General features: G+C 30.1%; 1 protein-coding gene across 5 annotated transcripts in view; it reads right to left on the bottom strand.

Moving 5' to 3' along the window:
- The window catches only part of LOC142239280 (uncharacterized), a 63,135-nt gene that overhangs the window by 5,058 nt on the left and 38,707 nt on the right, over positions 1-19,370 (bottom strand). The window contains exons 2-10 of one of the 5 annotated variants that reach the window (XM_075311064.1): positions 17,738-18,310; positions 16,140-16,478; positions 15,925-16,073; positions 15,674-15,841; positions 15,271-15,578; positions 14,742-15,200; positions 11,441-12,181; positions 5,464-7,978; positions 751-962 (exon numbers count right to left, since the gene is read on the bottom strand). In XM_075311064.1, the coding sequence (XP_075167179.1) occupies positions 953-962; positions 5,464-7,978; positions 11,441-12,181; positions 14,742-15,200; positions 15,271-15,578; positions 15,674-15,841; positions 15,925-16,073; positions 16,140-16,478; positions 17,738-18,184 (5,136 nt within the window). In that variant the 5' untranslated portion in view covers positions 18,185-18,310 and the 3' untranslated portion in view covers positions 751-952. Of the gene's footprint in view, positions 1-750; positions 963-1,940; positions 2,297-5,463; positions 7,979-11,440; positions 12,182-14,741; positions 15,201-15,270; positions 15,579-15,673; positions 15,842-15,924; positions 16,074-16,139; positions 16,479-17,737; positions 18,311-19,370 lie in introns of those variants that run through there. The other 4 variants (XM_075311063.1, XM_075311060.1, XM_075311061.1 and 1 more) reach the window with 4 other exon arrangements.

Below are 19,370 nucleotides of genomic sequence, written 5' to 3'. Positions count from 1 at the left end.
ACAAAATATTTTTTTTGTTTGGTAGTTCTTTGGCAACCGTGTGTGACATCTCCTTCGAATTAGGATATAAAAAGGTTTTTTATTTCCTTGACCAGGTCGATGTCCGATTTTTATTTGAGGAGCAATAATTAAGGACTGCTATTTTGATAATCTGAGTACATAATTATACCATCACTAACTGGGGTAAACATCTTCGGGTAAAACTACCAGACAAAATAAATTCATTTCATTATTATTTGCGAGATTATATGGCCAACAAACTTTTAGTTGGCTTTCTCGTTCTCTGCCATACAACTTCAATTTGCACTCTTTTTTTAAACAAATTAACGTACAAAAATATTGGATACAATAGAAAAAAAAAACAGGGAGATAAAAGAAAACACCTACAAGATTGCTCATAACAAAATCAGTGAATTTATCACCAAAGCCAAGAGATATTTCATTCTTTTTTTGATTATAAAGTTTGGCTTGAGCTGCTGCTTTTGCTTGTTTTGCTAAAACTTCTTCATAGAAAATATCGGAGGTATTTTTTGTGGAAGATGGCGGCTTAGATGTCGTTGCATCAAATGCTTTGGATTCATCATTGTTGCTACTACTTTTTCCGTTACTATTCCATGAATTAAAAGTGCCTAATGTTGCTGTTGTCGCTGGCGATGTTGATGGAAATGTTCTAGGGGATGGTGGTTGTGTTTCTTTTGCAATTGTTGTTGCCGATGATAATGATGATGATGTTGTTGATGATAACAATGGTGATGAAGAGGAGGAACAAGCAAATAGGGACGATAATGTTGGTGTGGTGTTGGTGGTTGTTGTGTTGTTGTTTGTGTATGATTTGAAGTTAGATCCATTTCTGGGCATAGGCATTTCTAAAGGCTTAACAAATTCATGGTGTTGGTGGTTGTGATAGTTGGAAGTGGTGATGGTGTTGTGATTTTTATTGGTTGTGTATATTTCAGAAAAACCTATTTAAGGTTATTACATTTTTTCAATATTTTTTTTTTTCGTTGAAGAAGATCCAATATGATGAACAACACGCATAAATAATACGAACCAATAAAATGGGAAACAAAACATGGAAATAAAAAAAAGAAGAAAAAAAGAAAAATTGTTTTTGGATTAGAATTTTTGTTTTTTTTACACTTAATAATATAAATAAAAATTATTCTATAATTAAACTGGCATACAAATAGAATAGAAAAAAAAATATTTAGTATCACATAAATAAAACTCAGTGGCAAAAAAAAAATTTTAATGAGGATGATTTAAAAACAATTTAAAAAAATGTTTAAAAAAATATTAGAAAAAATATAATAAACCTATTGGAAACCACATAACTATATAATGTGTGGAGATATACTCTCATACCTTGACTATTATGTAGTATCTTGAACAACAAATATTGGCCCTACACTCATTATTATTATTATAAACTACCCGATAAGTTTTGGAATTTTTTACAACCATAATTGTGTAAAAATATTAAATTATGTAAAATATTAAAACTATTCAAATGCTATCATAATTTTTTTCCTACCATACAAATTTACAGCTTTGTAACTTTTGTCAAAGGTCATTTGAGTTATCCCACACATTGTTACATGGTTTCAAAACAAATGTTATAAAATATAGAACATAAAATTAAAAATAAAAATAAAATAAAAAATCCACATACCTCTTTTATATAAATTATATTTATATTTTTGTAAACATGTAATGGTGTTCTTAAACAAAAAACATTTAGGAAAACATATATTGGCTCCCAGCAGTATGGGCTGTAGTTTGTAATGCCGATGATGATGATGTTGATGGTTATGACTGTGATAGCTCTGATATTGCTTAGGGTTTTTGGAGAGGAGGATATGTGTGTATGCAAATCAGGGACAGGGATAGTTTGAAATAAGCAATAGTTAGACCCTTATACAAAATCAAAAACAATGAAATTAGGTTAAATTTTGTGATGTTAATTGTGGTAATAGCTTCGATGGTAAGATCTTTATGAGGGATATTGTGTATAGTTTACAAAAGTATCTTTGTGATGTTATAGAAGGAAGCGATTCCTACATTTCAAGTGTCTTGTTTGGTATTTGAAGGAGATTGCCCATATTGGAATAACAACATTTAAATTTCCTGGTTTTTTAATGAAACATTTTAGAGAAGTCCTACATTAACCCAAGGATTTTTTCCTCACATAATCCTTGAAACGTTGAATAGCAGTAGTCACCTGATAGATCCAAGGTGTATTTTTATTTATTTTTTAGTTTACAGAGCTAACAGCACGGCTTCGTTGATATCGTAACTGTGATGATACGACCGACAAGGTGCCAGCAATATGATTATAATTATTTTGGAGTGGTGGTGGTGGTGGTGATGGTAATGTGAATTTTTTTTGAATTATGGTCAAATGAAAAGAGAATAAAAAGAAATAAAAAATAATGAAATAATAAATAAAAATAAAGAATTATTTCCATTAAAAAAGCAAACAAACAAACTAAAAAAGAAAAATATAAATAATTCCAGAGAAATTGTGGAAGTATGCCAGGATGCTAGGGAAAATATCAATTTAAAATTTCATTCATACAAAAAAAAAAAAAGCAAACAAAGCAAGTTTTTGTTACTTTTTTGTTTTCGAGTACAAATTCTAATTTAAATAAAATGCACAAAATTTTAAAACAAAATACCAAATAATAGTAAAACAATATAAAAATTAAAAATAAAAAATATAAATTCAATTAAAACAAAATTCAAAATAATAATAATAATAATACAACATAAAACTTAAAAATAAATAAAAAATAAATTGTATAGAATAATAAAAGGTAATTTTTTAATACTTAAAACTAAAAAAAGAATAGAGGAAATGATGAACGAAATAGGTTTACCATGCATTATCCGTGCCTTTTGTATGAGACGTACAACAAAGGGGCAAATAATGGTAATGGACGGATTAACCTTTCAGATTCAAAACAATAGTAGTAACACAAAAGGCTTTAGCACAATAGGAATATTGAATCAACTAATTTATACAATTTATTTCAATCAATTACTATTTTATTTGTTGATATTTTTCTGTATGATTGAAGCAGTTTCTATTAGAAATGAATCAACTCCAAAGATAAAAAAAAAGATTTTTTAAGTATTATATTAAAAAGGTAGGACAGAATTATTAAAAATTAATTATTGATGAAAAGTTCTGGGGTATTATTACTTTGAAATGTGAATATGGTGTTGTCCAAAAAATATATTCGTATTGGTCCTTATCCATCAGAATACAGACAATGTTTCTACACAGAAAAAAATATCACAAATATTTTTTTAATAAAAATTTTTAATTAAATCTTAAAAAAATATTCAATTAAAAATTTAATTTGATTCAACAAATTTTTTAAATGAAACAAAAATCGATCATAAAAATTAATTGTAGCAATTATTCTTTTAATTGGATCGATTAATTTTTTAATTGACTTTGATGATTGATATTATCAATTCTGTGATTGAAGACATTTGAATTATGAATTATTTGATCAATTAACTAATTGGATCAATTAAAGACAAAAAATATTTTTTTTCACACCCACAAAAAAAATTCTGATTCAATCATGAAATTAATTGATCAAGGGGATTAATTTTTTAATTGAAATGTCTTCAATCACAGAAATGATAGTATCAATTAATAAATTAATTAAAAGATCAATTAAACTATTAATTTTTGTGATTGATTTTTGTTTCAATTGACCAATTTGGAGAATCAATTAAATTTTTAATTGAATAAAAATGAAAAAAGTCAATTAAAAAATTAATTGATACTATTAATTTTTGTGATTGATTTTTGTTTCAATTAAAAAATGTGGAGAATCAATTCAATTTTTAATTGAATATTTTTTTAAACTCAATTAAGACTATAATTGAAACATTTTTTGTGAAAATTTATTCTGTGTGTGTATTGGAACACTCCCCTGGACTAACAATTTCAAGCAGTGATTATTTTTAATGGATGGAAAATAAAATGATTGTTAATTTAATTAAAACATTCAGTTATTGCAAAAAAATGCACAATCCTATATAACAACTGATAAATTTTCTTTATACAGAAAAAATTTCGCGAATTTTTCCAATTAAAGTCTTAATTGAGTTTTAAAAAATATTCAATTAAAAATTTAATTGATTCAACAATTTTGAAACAAAAATCAATCACTAAAATTAATAATATCAATAAATTTTTTAATTTTTTAACAATTATTTTTTTTGTAATTGATACTATTTCTATGATTGAAGACATTTCAATTTAAAAATTAATTGCAACAATTAATTTCGTGTTTGGATCAGAATATTTTTTTTGTATGAGAAAGAGTGCTCCTTTTTTTTATACATTATATCACTTTTTGTGCCACTTTTTGTTATCCATCTTTTTGTGTTAAAGCCTTTTATTTGGTTAATACGATTGATTGAACCCACTTTGTATTTATCCTCTATGGTACAGTAGTAAACTTTTTGAGAAAATGATAGTTTAAATAGTGTCGTTCCAGAAAGTAGTAGCAACAATAATGCATCATCTGTTATTTAGTTTTTTTTTTTGGTCACAGAAAGTTTAATAGAAAAAATGTACATAATTTTTAAATCCTTTTTTTAAATATTTGATATTAAAGAAAATATATAAAAGTATCTAATTTAAGCAAATTAACTTCAGATTTGTTTTTAAATGTATTTGAATTCACAAACTTTTGGACAAAAGTAGCAAACACATTATGCCCAATTATGGTGGTGGTGAATTGAAAAGTAAACTTTTTTAACCCCATTTCATAGTTAAAGATAAAACTCTGGGGAAAATTTATGCAAATATTTATAAACTTTGATTAGAAATTCTTCTTTTTTATTGAAATCTGCATTTTAATTTTTTGTTTCAGTATTCTGAATAAGTAAATCATGCTTTCAAATACATAAATAAATCTGTTCTTTGCTTACAAGGGTTACTCAAAAAGAAGTCTTAACAGTTTTTAAAAAATTATAAATAATACAAAAAGAAAAATAATTAAAAAAATACATTTTTTAACTTTTGCAAAAGGTTAAAAAACAAAAGAAAATAAATAAATAATTTTACTCAAATAGTACATTCTAAAGTAGTGTTGTGGTACTTGCACAGCAGCAACATTTCAAATCTACATTTTATACGCCAAAACTACGAAAATCACAATTGTAAATCTCGGCAAATTACTACAACATTACAGCCATTCTCTTTCGCCCCAAACGCTAATCAAACCGTAAGGAAGCTCTTTTAATAGTTGTTGATAAGCTGCCTCTTCTTCTATGCAACATACATTTAATGGCTGATTATGATGATCACATGACGAGCATGTGTCCACCTATGTGGCCAATTCAAATTTTTGACTGTAGGTCTTCTTAATTAGTAGCGAAAATAAACGCAAATGTAGGTAGAATAATAATGATGAAAATCTTTGTAAGCATTACCTAATTTCTTTGGTTTCCAACAGGGACGATGAATTAACATCGCTTACAGCGTTTATCATAGATGTGGGCGAGAAAGGTAAATGATACATTGAGGTGGCCGCATCCAGTGAATAGGTATCCGAACTCTTGATCAGCAAATCATTTTTGAGCTCCATAAATTGATGATGGGGAGCCGACAACGATGGCAATGCATGATGATGATGATGATGTGTTGTCGTTTGATGATGTTGTTGCACTTGATGCTGGTGGTGATGGTGATGATGCTGCGCACTTTGGTGATGCGTCGGTGGCTGATGGTGTACGGTTTGATGTGTAGCTGTAGCCAAATTATGTTGAGCCGTTGAGCCATTGTTGTTATTTGCTTGATGATGCTGCGGATGCAATGATGGATCAGCACTAGAGGTTAGATGACTACTGAATGTATAGTGTGGCGTAGTTGTGGCCATTGTATAGGATCCTAACTCCATTTCATTTGGTTCCAATTTCGTTCCGGTCTGATAGCTTTGCAAGCCATCGGGGGTTAGGATTTGATAGCTTTGTACAGTACCAATTACGTGTTGTTCAGGTAGGGCTGTCGCCGTTGGAGTAGCAGCTGTTGAAGATAGATAGGCCACATTTTCCAATTCATAATGCTGTTGTTGGGACTGGGCGGGATGACTAGTTGTATTGTTGCTCGATGGGGTGTTGGTACTACTCTGTTGTTGTTGTTGTTGCTGCTGATTTTGTGTGGATGTTGTTCCATTGCTTTGTTCCACTTTTATGTGTGTGGTATGTGTTGGGGCACCCGTAGTAAGCAGAGTTTGATGTGGGTTCGGAGGTTGTGGTGGTGCTGATGGTTGGGCTTGTGTTTGAATTATTTGCTGTCTTCCAGCAGGTGCAGCTTGTGTCGTCGTATAAATTGTTTGTGTCCCATCTATGGATTGCAACGATTGCAATGGTACCAAATTGCCAGCCTGGTCTTGGATCATTATGCTTTGACCATGTAATTGTTGTTGCAACAATGCTTGTTGTAAATCGATTTGATTGGAATATATCAGCGTTGTTGTTCCGGGTGAATGATTTTGTGTTGCAACTTGAGCTGGTTGAGGAGTACTTATCACTCTTTGTTGAGTTTGAATTATACTTGAGGTGGCTCCGGGATTGGCAAGAGCCAATTGGGCCCCACCCGGCAGAATCATACCACTAAATTCCAAAGGTGGTAATTGCTGTTGCTGATGTGTTTGTTGTTGTTGTTGCGGTTGTTGTGTTGTGGCGGCAGGTTGTGTTTGAGTGTTGGCGGGTTGTATGATTTGTGTTTGTTGTATGTGTATGGGACCATTTGACTGATTCGAATCAGCATTCTGAACCTCATCCAATACACTATCGATTTGGGCTAGACGCTTTTTAACAGCCGCATCCTTATTGGGTATTGGGAGATCACTGGTATTGGCTAAACTATTACGAGGTTTTCGAGCCCTCGGAGTTTTAGTTGCACTATTTCTAGAGCGCTTCGCTGGAGGTGGTGTGTCTGCATTATTTTTCACTGGGGTACCACCGCCCTCGGGCACAGCCATATCGCCATGTTTATCCTTTTTGTGCATTTTCATTTTGTCCGGACGTGAGAACTCCTTGTTGCATATGGGACAGGCGAAAATCTTCCTATTGTCTCCCTCGTGAAAGAGATATGCATGCCTTTGAAAACTGTATTTGTTTTTGAAGGTCTTGTAGATGTCATTTTTTGCACAGACTAGACAATAGGATACGCCATCTATGACATGCTCATAACGTTGTATATCCAGGCCACGAACAGACATTTTCTCCAAATATTCCCCCTGCTCATCGGCACACACAGAACGGGTTTTTCGTTTCCGCTTTTGCTTGGAAGGAGCTACAACATTGGCCACATTGCCACCAGCTGGAATGACAATGGTTTCAGTGATTATTTGATTGGTCTCCTTGTCATGATGGGTTATGGTCTGATAGGTTACACCCTGTTGATCCTTTTGTGGTGATGTAACATTTTGGAATTCTTCGTAGCTATCATCATCTAGACTTTGGTCCTCATATTTGACCACCACCTCTGATTGCTGCTGTTGTTGTTGCTGATGTTGTTGTTGATGCTGTTGTTGGTTATCACTCCTCTGCGTTATGTGATTTTCGTGAATTTCACTTTTAATCACTTCATATTCGCTACCTTCGAATTTAATTATGGTACTTCCAACATCTGAGCCCTCCTGTTGGATAACTTCGCCCTCGTAGGGCTCATAGACAATTGTTGTTGGCGTCGCAGACGTGTGTTGTGTAATCTCTCCATTCGCCGCTGTGGTAGTGGTAATGTAGTGGTACTGCGGTTGATGCGCCTCTGACGCAACCCGCAAATCACTGATGTTGGCCGTGATCGTTGTTGCACCGTTATTTGCCGATGTTGAGGATGGTGTCCGGGCCGGCGGGGGCGGAGATGTGGACGATGTTGGTGTGGCCGATGTTGTAGTGGTGAGCAGTAGAGGGGACGAACTAATAGTGGTGACCACATTGTCTTAATTTTTAAAAATTTGTTTGATTTCAAAAATTAAATGTGTATTTTTTTCGAAACAAATTGGAAAAAGTTTGGATTTTTGTAGAGAACCGAAGAGAAAAGAATTGAAATTAATATACAACTTAACACAAAATGTAAATAATTGTGATGTTTCATTAAAACTAAAGAAAAAAATGCAAAAATTTTTGGAAATTTTTGATTTTGTTGTTGTTGAAGTCGATCTATGTATAGTTGCTGGCGAACAGACATTGACGACGTATATATAGGGGTACATAAGGGAGATAGATTTTGTTGTTGTTTTGTTCGTGTTGCTAAAATTACTGGGATACAAACTAAAAAAAAAATTGTCTACAAATGTTTTTTTTTAATAAAAAATTAAATAAAATTATTCGACAATAAAATGAAATGGACCATATTGTAAAAAAAAATAGAATCCTATACAACCTGTGAGAACATTTGAAGAAGCTAACTCTTATTGTTATTTTCGAATTCAAAAGTAATTTCGATATTTCCGAATTGAAAAATGGAGGGATGACAAATTTGGAATTAGGAATATGGAAATACTTTGATACTCCACGACCAGAGTCGGCGGTGATTGATACCCAACTTTTGCCACCGACGGTGGCGGATAGACTGAGCCGATACAAATTTGTCTATTCGGTGTTTGGGAATTATCCATTAAAATATCAAATGGAAAATATCCAATCGGTTCTAAGATTAATAATAATGAACCGGTATAATTTAATAGAATTGAGTTCTTGTTTCGATGGTTTCTGTATATACCAAAATTAGGTATGCAAAAGCTGCTATTATATTCATGGAGCGACTATTTAGAACATTTAGCCCTTAAAGTAGAAATTTTAGTATTATATAAAAAAAATTCTGTCGATATAAAAAGAATGTAATAATTTTCAAAACTATATAAATTATAAAAATTGTATGCATTCACAGAGCTACTATTTAAAATATTTTAGACCTTAAAGTCGCAATTTTAATATAATATAAAATATCCTGTCGATATTGAAAGAAGTTAATATTTATCAAAACTATAAATTATAATATTGTATTTATTTGATATATTTTTCGTTCTCACTATAGCCAATTCATTTTGATAACAATTTTTGTTTGTCTAAAGCTTTGGCCCATTTCTTATTTTCATCACTACAAAAGAAAAATAATTAACAATCAGAATTTCAAAATTACAAATGCAAAATATCTACAAATAAAAATTTTGTTCATAAATAAATAAATTAAATAATTACATATAGTTTCAGAATAATTTGATATTCAGTCCAATATTGGTGGCAATATGGACATACCATAAACAAATTTTCGAGCGAAATACATTTTTGCATTTTATGTATATAAAAAAAAACAAGAAAATAATATCTAAAGAAATCAAAAATATAATATTAAGATATTTGTTAGATAACTACATAAAATCATAGTAATAAATAAAAAACTAAAAAAACATAATAGTTTATAATTGCCTTTTTTCATTGGATATAATGATAAATCTTCACAACTCCCAATAGTTCTTGATTCTGGACCATAATTGATTCTTGACTATCCTTGAAAATTCAATTTGGGAGTCTTCTAGTCATTAATTTTATTTTTTTAGTTTAGTTATTGATACACAACTTATGCATAGATTCTTAAAATTTTTTTTTTTATAAAATTTTGTGCATTTTATGTCAAAAACAAAAAAAGACTTGAGGGAAATTATTCTTTCTTGATTACATATTATTTCAATTGGATTTTGTTTGGAATTTGTTGTTTTTCATGGAAAATATTTTGATGATACCAACAACAATATGAACCAGCTGCTTTGCTTTTTGCTATTGCGATAAAAGATTTAAAAGAAAAATATTCGTAGGTAAGCAAAAAACCAAAAACAAAATAATAAAAAATACACATCTGAATAGGATATGGGGGGTGGGTAGTTGCTATTCTCATAAACAACAATACTCAGTGTAAAACCAAAAAAAAGAACAACACAATATAAATAGGACTTTCTAAGGACGAGTTTGGATGTATGGGGGGAGGAGGGGCAGGAGCAGGTGATTGTAGAATTATTTGTAATGGAATGAAAAACTCATGTACATATGATGGAATGAAATGTTTTGTGTTAAAAAAATGTTAATACAGTTTCCTGTTATAAGCAAATGTGTGTTTAGTATACACTTGAAGCTATAAAGATTTAAAAACAATGTCGATATACTCTTGCCTCTTAGGATTTTAAATCAATTGCTAATTACGGTGTACAATTAACTAATAAAACTATAATTAACTAATAAAATAACTAAATTTTCGTATAATTTATAAATTCTAATTTTATCCTTTTAAATACAGCCCGCAAATTTGCTTTATAAGGGCACAGGTTAATTAGAACAGCCTAAAGGTATGCTTCGATTTATTAATGTATCGAAAAATATTAATCCTATGCCCCTATTATAAACATAACCAAATATTTTTTGAGTTAAATCACGAAATGAATTAATCCAATTAATTGAATTAATAAATTAATTGAAATTTCCTTAATTAGCGAGTTAATAATATCAATCGCCAACTCCAATTAAAAATTTAATTGATTCAAGCTATTTTTGTTATTGATTTTGTTTTGAATAAAATTCAAAATGAATCAATCAATGCCATAATTAAGAAAAAATTAAAATTTTTAAGTTTATCATATAAAAGTTGCACATAGAGTTCATGTTAACCATATTTCTGAGTATTTTACTTAAAAAAATCTATAAGTGATACTATGCGATACTTTATAATGATATAAGAAATTATAATAAATGGGAGTGTTAACATAGAACAACGCTACACTTCCCTATGGAAGATACGGAAGAACTAAATTTACATGTTTTTGGGCGGTTTTCCAAATACTTTTTCTAAGTCCCAAAAATTGAAAATTTATAGTTTCAAAATTATCAGAATTTTTTTAAGTTTCATTTAGGAGGTAAGAGTATATATTTACATAATTTCCATCATTTTTAACTTTGCTTAAATGTTTTTTTTAAGTGGATTGATGAAAATATTAACTGACATAGGGCTATAAAAGTTGTTGGTGTTGTGATTTTTTCTCGAATATTATTAGGCAATAGTTGGAAAAAAATTAACAAAAATATTAAAAGTTAGTAGACAAATGTTAAATTAAAATTAATACATAAAACATAATGTTAATTAATCAATGATGGATTATGATGAGTGATGTTACAGAATGAACTAACTTAAAATAGCAAACTTTATTAATTAATATTATTATATACAAAACAAAAAAAAAATAAATAAATAAAAAATATTCAAGCATATCTAAATAAAAACAAATAAAAAATTTAAAACACAAAAACAAATTAAAACAAAAACACAAAACTCAATTCAAACAACAAAACTTATTCCTTTTTTCTTTGATATTGCTTGAGCATAGATATTCAGTTTAGAAAAGTAAAATCTTACCTGGTGGTTGACCCACTACCACCTCGTGTGAGGTAGTAGTGTGTTGTTGATGATGCTGCTGCTGGTGCGACTGTTGTTGTTGTTGTTGTTGCTGCTGCTGATACGTCTGATTATCGCATATAATTTCGGATTTATACTGATAAACAGTACCATCTGTGCTGGTGGCTGTGGCCGACATTGGACTAGTAGTGGTATGTTGAGTTGAAGGACTTAGGGTCGTTGTTGCTGCAGCTTGCATGGTAATATATTGTGGCTGATGATGGGATGGAATGCCATTGAGTGTGGTCACAGCTGGTAACATTGTGGCAAATACAATATTAGACGAGTTTGGGATGGTGTTTGCTTTCGCTTCTTCTGTGATTTTGAATTTTTCTTCTTCAGCTTCTTCTTTTATTTCTTCTACTTTCACTTGACTAGAATTGAATGTTGGATTTATTATTGATACGTTATTGTTGGCAGAATCAATAATTGTTGTTGGTGTGGTGGTGGTGGTTGTAGTAGAAGTAGAACTATTTATGTTGTATGATATAGCAGTTGATACAGTGGTTGATGATTCTATTATAGATGCATTTGTGTCCACTGCGGTCATTGGTGTTAGAGGAGGGCGTTGTAACTGCTGCTGCTGTTGATGATGTTGTTGTTGGTGACTGATTTTTGGTATTTTTCCCTCGAATTTACGTTGCTGTTGCATAAATTGTAATGAAGGATGGTCGTTAGATGTTATTGTCGTTTGTGATTTTTCTGTAATAACGTTTCGAAAGAATTCTATTAAACGAAAAAACATTACAGTATGGTGGAAAACAAAATAAATAACTTAAAAAACAGAAAACATATTCAAAATGAAGAAGAGAGCAAATGATATGTGTTAAAAAAAAAAAACCATAAAAATTAAATAAATACACAATGGGTTAATAATAAGCAATAAATGATAAGGGAATTAAAAATTGGAAACATGCAAACACACACTATAAAACTCTGGTCATTATTTATCCTAAGAAATTTGGAAATTATTATGTTGAGCTAAGAATTTATGGGTAGATTAGATTTTACAAGAGGCAAACGAAACAATGAGAGTAGTAAAGTAATTTTTAATTTTTTTTAAGAAGAGTTACCCGATTTTTCATATTTTTACTAGAGTCGTATCCTTTACAAGAAAGGAACCACTGCTCAACTGGAATTGGTAAACGAAAAATTAAAATACTGGCTACATATTTGCCTAACTAAAATAGTATAGACTAGTCAAGTAAAATTGGAAACATTTTCAAATAGAAATACAATTTTGACAAAATTTTCTATAGAAATACAATTTTGACAAAATTTTCTATAGAAATAAAATTTTGACAAAATTTTCTATGGAAATAAAATTTTGACAATATTTTCTATAGAAATAAAATTTTGACAAAATTTTCTATAGAAATAAAATTTTGCCGAAATTTTTTATAGAAATAAAATTTTGACAAAATTTTCCTATAGAAATAAAATTTTGACAAAATTTTCTATAGAAATAAAATTTTGACAAAATTTTCTATAGAAATAAAATTTTGACAAAATTTTCTATAACAATACAATTTTGACAAAATTTTCTATAGAAATAAAATTTTGTAAAATTTTCTATAGTAATAAAATTTTGAAAAATTTTGTATAGTAATAAAATTTTGACAAAATTTTCTATAGAAATAAAATTTTGAAAACATTTTCTATAGAAATAAAATTTTGACAAAATTTTCTATAGAAATAAAATTTTGACAAAATTTTCTATAGAAATAAAATTTTTACAAAATTTTCTATAGAAATAAAATTTTGACAAAATTTTCCGTAGAAATAAAATTTTGACAAAATTTTCCGTAGAAATAAAATTTTGACAACATTTTCTATAGAAATAAAATTTTGACAAAATTTTCTATAGAAATAAAATTTTGACAAAATTTTCTATAGAAATAAAATTTTGACAAAATTTTCCTATAGAAATAAAATTTTGACAAAATTTTCTATAGAAATAAAATTTTGACAAAATTTTCCTATAGAAATAAAATTTTGACAAAATTTTCTATAGAAATAAAATTTTGAAAAAATTTTCTATAGAAATAAAATTTTGACAAAATTTTCCTATAGAAATAAAATTTTGACAAAATTTTCTATAGAAATAAAATTTTGACAAAATTTTCTATAGAAATAAAATTTTGACAAAATTTTCTATAGAAATAAAATTTTGACAAAATTTTCCGTAGAAATAATATTTTGGCAAAATTTTCCGTAGAAATAATATTTTGACAAAAATTTCCGTAGAAATAAAATTTTGACAAAAATTTCCGTAGAAATAAAATTTTGACAACATTTTCTATAGAAATAAAATTTTGACAAAATTTTCTATAGAAATAAAATTTTGATAAAATTTTCTATAGAAATATAATTTTGACAAAATTTTCTATAGAAATAAAATTTTGAAAAAAATTTCCGTAGAAATAAAATGTTGATTGCCTTTTTATTTATTTCAGCTACTCTAAAACATGTTCGAGTTTAAAAAAGGCAGGCGATAATACTCTTTGACAAAAAGTCAAATAACCGATTACCCCCGCAGTGAAGCTTAAAGTTTATAGTGTCTCAATTTGCTACACACATTTTGTTAACTTAGATGGTAGGTAGATTTTAGAATCCTTTCAAGAAAACAGGAACTTGGCATGGCACAAAGATTACCTGAGCACTGTAGTATTTTTCAACGTAAAAGATTATAAATAGAAATGTGATAAAATCTATAACAAAGGTTGGCCTAAATATGTAGAGAAAAAATTGAGAAAATTAATGGAAAAATAAAAAAATATTACAAATACATTAACTACGCAAGCATAAAACCTATAACGTGAAAGAAGATTCGCAACTTCCATACATTTGAAATAGAAAAGAAAATTAATAAATATAGTGCAGAGAAGTTAGAGATGAATGAAAATTTGGACATACACGAAGGAGTTTGGGTGATTCAGTATAGATGTGTAATTAAATATCAAGTGGTCGTTAATATGTTAATTACATGGGATTTTTTTGGAGATTCTGATTTTTGGAAACATTTTTTTGGTTCATATAGTTTGGTTATATATGAGAAGAAATGGATGGTTGGGAGTGATGGTGGTTTGGTGTGGTTTTTTGTGGATTAGCTTTGATGATAATGTGATTATATAGAAAAGCGTTAGAGATCATATCCAAATTATTTCCTAAACAATGTTTTTTTCTGGTAATTTGAGTTTTTCTAAGAATAAACACAAATTCCAATCACACTATCAATTGGAGGCTTTCAATAAGCTCTCACCTCCTCCTATGCCATTACCACATGATGCTGCTGCTGTTGCTGCTGATGATGAGGACGACGAAGTTATTGTTTCCGTTTTGACTAATGTTGTGGGTGATCCATTGAATGTCGATGACATATTGAAACATACTGGGCTTGTCGAAGCCGAGGACAGTGATTTATCATCATTTTTCTTTTTCTTTACCGGAGTTTTACGAGGTGATTTACCAGGTGTTGTTGTTGTTTTGTCGGTTTTTGAATTTGTTCGACTTCTTCTACCCTTAATCGTTGTCGTCGATGATGATGTGGACGAAGCAGGTGATATTGAACGATCGTCCTTTGATTTTTCTTTGCCACGTGGACTGCGTCCTTTACTAGTCCGCCGTTTGGTCGCCAGCCAGTCATCGTCATAATCAGAATCGGTTTTGCGTTTATTCTTACGTTTCTTGAAATTGCGTTCTTCCTCACCATCATCATCATCTAATTATCAAAAAAAGTTCACATATTACAAAAAAAGTATCCTTGGAATCGCCTAAACCTATATTCCTACCATCATCTATATAAGCTAAAAGTTCTTTTTTCGTTTTGAAATGAGCTGGACTCTGTAGACTCATGTCTGGTATTGTAGCTTCATTTTCATCGCCCACAATTGCTGGTTCTTCTTCCTCGGCATCCAGGGTCAATGCACTCTCCTTTAATACGGCCTTAATATCATCCGGTATATTGGGATTTTGTTGTATTTCATCTAAATCCAAATCAGGATTTCGTTCCTTGAACGATTTTGTTTTCGTGGGATTGCATTGTTTTTTCATTCTTTGCATAATATGTAAGGGTAAATCATCATCAGTACCCCCATTACTATAGGGGCACCGCCAGTGCATACGAAGGAAACAGAGAAAAGAAAACAAGTTAGGAAAAAATGCAATGCACATTAACAATGTAGACGGGCATACTTTTTATTGCACATTACATCCAAATGGCTGGGCAAGGGGGCAGGAAGTATTGCATTGGGCGGATCTTCAGGATGTAGACCATAATCGGTGCCCTCAAGCCAGGCCTGATAACGATCCGGTTGAAAACGTTTCACAAAAGTGTCCATGGAAATTTTCACCATATCATTGCTATAACAAGGAATTTGGGTGACATGTAAATAAGAGAATGACCATCCGCGTGGAGGAAAAAAACGATTGAAGCGAATTCTAACCTGCAGGTACACTGTACGGCCCTTTTGCCATATTCAATCCAACGTTCCATAGCAAAATTTGTTGATTCGGCACAATTAAAGCCATGATTAAAACCAGCATGATAACCAAATGGAAATGTTATCATTATTTCGCCTTTCTCTTGAGTTATCTAAAGAAGACACACACACATAATTATTATAGCCCAATTGCAGAGGAGAGGACTTTTAGGGCTCACCTTATTAACCGGTACATCATGTTGTTTCAATATTTGTGGACTTATCAAAGTCATTTTATGGCGTAAATAAGCATTGCAATTCTTATAGCTGTTTGGGAAATACTGATTGGCAACTTTTTCTAGTTTACGCCCATGTTCAGGGGGCACAGCATACCAAGTTTTTGGAGCACCAAAGTGCAAATAGTTAATAGAATAAAGATCCATATCTTCGGTATGCCAAGCAAATGTGGTCTTCCACATGCCAAAATATAAATAGGCTGTATTAACACCATCGATTTGTATTCCATAGTCTTCATTGACATAGTCAAGTATTGTACCTAAACGATTTATGTTCCAACTCTATTGGGGGTAGGAAAATTTCAATTTTTAGAAAACAATATCAGGCGTGAGAAGATATGAAGATTTTATTTGTTAAAACAAGTGATCCAGGAATAAAAATCCCTCAGAGAGAGAGAGAGAGAGAGAGGAGAGAACCTAGCTATTTTTTTAATTCAATTAATGACATTGAATATTTGAATTAAAGGTAAAAATGTGGACTAAAATCACGGTTGCCACAGTGGGTAGAAATCTACCGAAAATGGTACATTTTTTACGGCTTGGTAGATTGATAGAATTCTTGATGTTTTGGTAAATTTTGCAAAATAATCCTAACTTAATTTTGACAAAATTTTCTATAGAAATAAAATGTTGACAAAATTTTCTATAGGAATAAAATTTTGAAAAAAAATTTTCTATAGAAATAAAATTTTGAAAAAATTTTCTATAGAAATAAAATTTTGACAACATTTTCTATAGAGATAAAATTTTGACAAAATTTTCTATTGGAAAAAAAATTGACCAAATTTTCAATAGAAATAAAATTTTGACAAATTTTTCTATAGAAATGAAATTGAGATTTTTTTTTTTTATAGAAATAAACTTTTGAGAAAATTTTGTATAGAAATAAAATTTTGAGAAAATTTTGTATAGAAATAAAATTTTGAGAATTTTTTCTACAGAAATAAAATTTTCTATAGAAATAAAATTTTGAAAAAAAATTTTCATAGAAATAAAATTTTGCAAAATTTGATTTTGTTTTGGTTTTTTAGTTTTTTGATAAAATTTTTGGTAGAAACGTGACAACCGTGACTAAGATTGATTTGAGTACGTTGCATTATTGATATAGAGTTTTTTAAAACAAGAAATCATTTTTATTTACTTCGAAGAGTACATTCCCAAAAGAAAGTGAAATATTCGAAAAAATAAACTCTTTATATTATTTCGCTGGTACAAAATCTTCAACAAAAACATGTTAAAAAAAATGTCCTTAAGAGAAATTGTGCTATCTTTCTGGAGTTTTGTTAATTTTTGTATCCTTCCTTTTTGGGATTTTTCCCGACCATTGTCGAATTTTGGAAAAATTGGGATTTTGCAGCTTGAATAAATTTTCATAAACCCACATATGGGTCTGCCTTTTGGGTCCTGAATAAATACGTATTTAATGAAAATTTCCATATTTCAATATTTTTACATTCTCTTATTAGGCATTTCGGGGTTCTCTTCCTCTCTCTCTTGACTTTCCGGTTTTTACTCCACTTGTCTGGTTTTAATCAACTTACATCTTGATCTGGATCAGTTATACTCCCACTAACATCGGCCCCATATATGGGTGCTACATATGTAATATTTTTCCAATATTTTCTTTCTAAATCCTCATAATCGAAATGTTTTGGGGCTGAGTAACGTTCTGTATTTGCCAATTCGCTGAATTGTTTAACGGTCAAGGGTTTCTTTTGTATATTGATTTGTTGATATAGACCTTGTTTCCCAGTGACCACTTGGCATATGGGTGCTGGTATAGTAATTTTCAATGCATCAAGATCATCGTAGCCTTGTTTACGTGGTATCCATTCGGGTGGTGGTACCACTTTTGCCAAACCGGCTTTATGAGCGCCTTGAGATTCCATATAGGCTACATATTTGGGGAAATCTTTGAATTCCTCCCAAGTGGGTCGAAATACCATAATTCGTGGTACCTCCGATGAAGACATTTTTTGTGTTTTCATTAATTTTTGTTTTTTAATAGTAGATGGAGGATGTGTTGAAGAATAAATCCTTAATCTATGAGGATTTCATTTGCTTGCAATAAACATGTGTATATATATATATTTTTTTTTGTTTCTTTGTTTAATCTGTAATTGAGAAAGAAAAAATGGAAGAACGAAAAACGAACACAATCAATATTTAGCTATGGTATTGGAAACATCCATGATGATGACCAAACGAAATCTTTAAATGCTTTATAATTTTACAGAGTTTTTTTAATTATTTCTCAATATCTAAAACTTGGTATTAATCTTAATCATAATCCCTTGATATATTGGCATTTTTCTTTGCTTCTAATTACCATTTTCCAATCTAACCATTTCACACAATCATTATCCCAGACATATATCAGAATTTTTCAAACAACTGTCAGTGTTTTTGGAAGCAGCTGCTAGCCAGCCTAGCACTTTCGTTTCAATTTACCTTACTGGAAATTTGTTCCGTTGTATGCTTACATCTACGCCTTCTGTACATTGACTGAAAGGCAGGCGGTTGTTTTTGTACTAGCAGCTGTTCCTCGTTAACGATCTTTTAAATTTTTTCTTTTTCCCCCCGGTTCATTGTATTTACAATGATCCCTGCCTAGTGGATTACTAGACAAGTAAGCAGAGTCCTTTGGTTGTGGATAAAAGAATAAACAATAAAAAGGGATTAGGTGAGGATCAAAAGGCAAGTTAGGTAATAATCCTCTACGGGTTTTTGAAGATCACAATTTTGAAAATGAAGAGGATTTCGTAGAAGTAAACATTAAAGTGATTTTCTAATTCGAAAATAATTCTAAATTTCTTATGAGGATTTTAGACTTTTCTAAAATAATGTTACAAATTGTTTTTTTTTTAATATATTTTATACTCTTAAGTAAAAGTTGCAGAGATACTCCAAGAGTCAAAGACCTAGAATCCACTCCTTTGGCTCAAAATTAATATCAAAACTTTTGAGTGTAGGTCACAATCTTTGGATCCATGTAAACTTTTTGCATGACAGACACCATAAATCATAAAAACTCGTTTTAACCATCAAACATTTGTTCTTACAACGTAAAGATTTATTACAACCATTTCAATTTGTATTGAGCTAAGAAAAAAATTTCCTAAAATCGACCAGAACATAAATGAATCATCAAAACTCTGTGAGTATATACAACAA

This window comes from Haematobia irritans, chromosome 5, assembly GCF_050003625.1.
Source record: "Haematobia irritans isolate KBUSLIRL chromosome 5, ASM5000362v1, whole genome shotgun sequence".
Lineage (NCBI taxonomy): Eukaryota > Metazoa > Arthropoda > Insecta > Diptera > Muscidae > Haematobia > Haematobia irritans.
The sequence above is the reverse complement of the archived record's forward strand: the minus strand, read 5'-3'. Positions and strand labels throughout refer to the sequence as shown.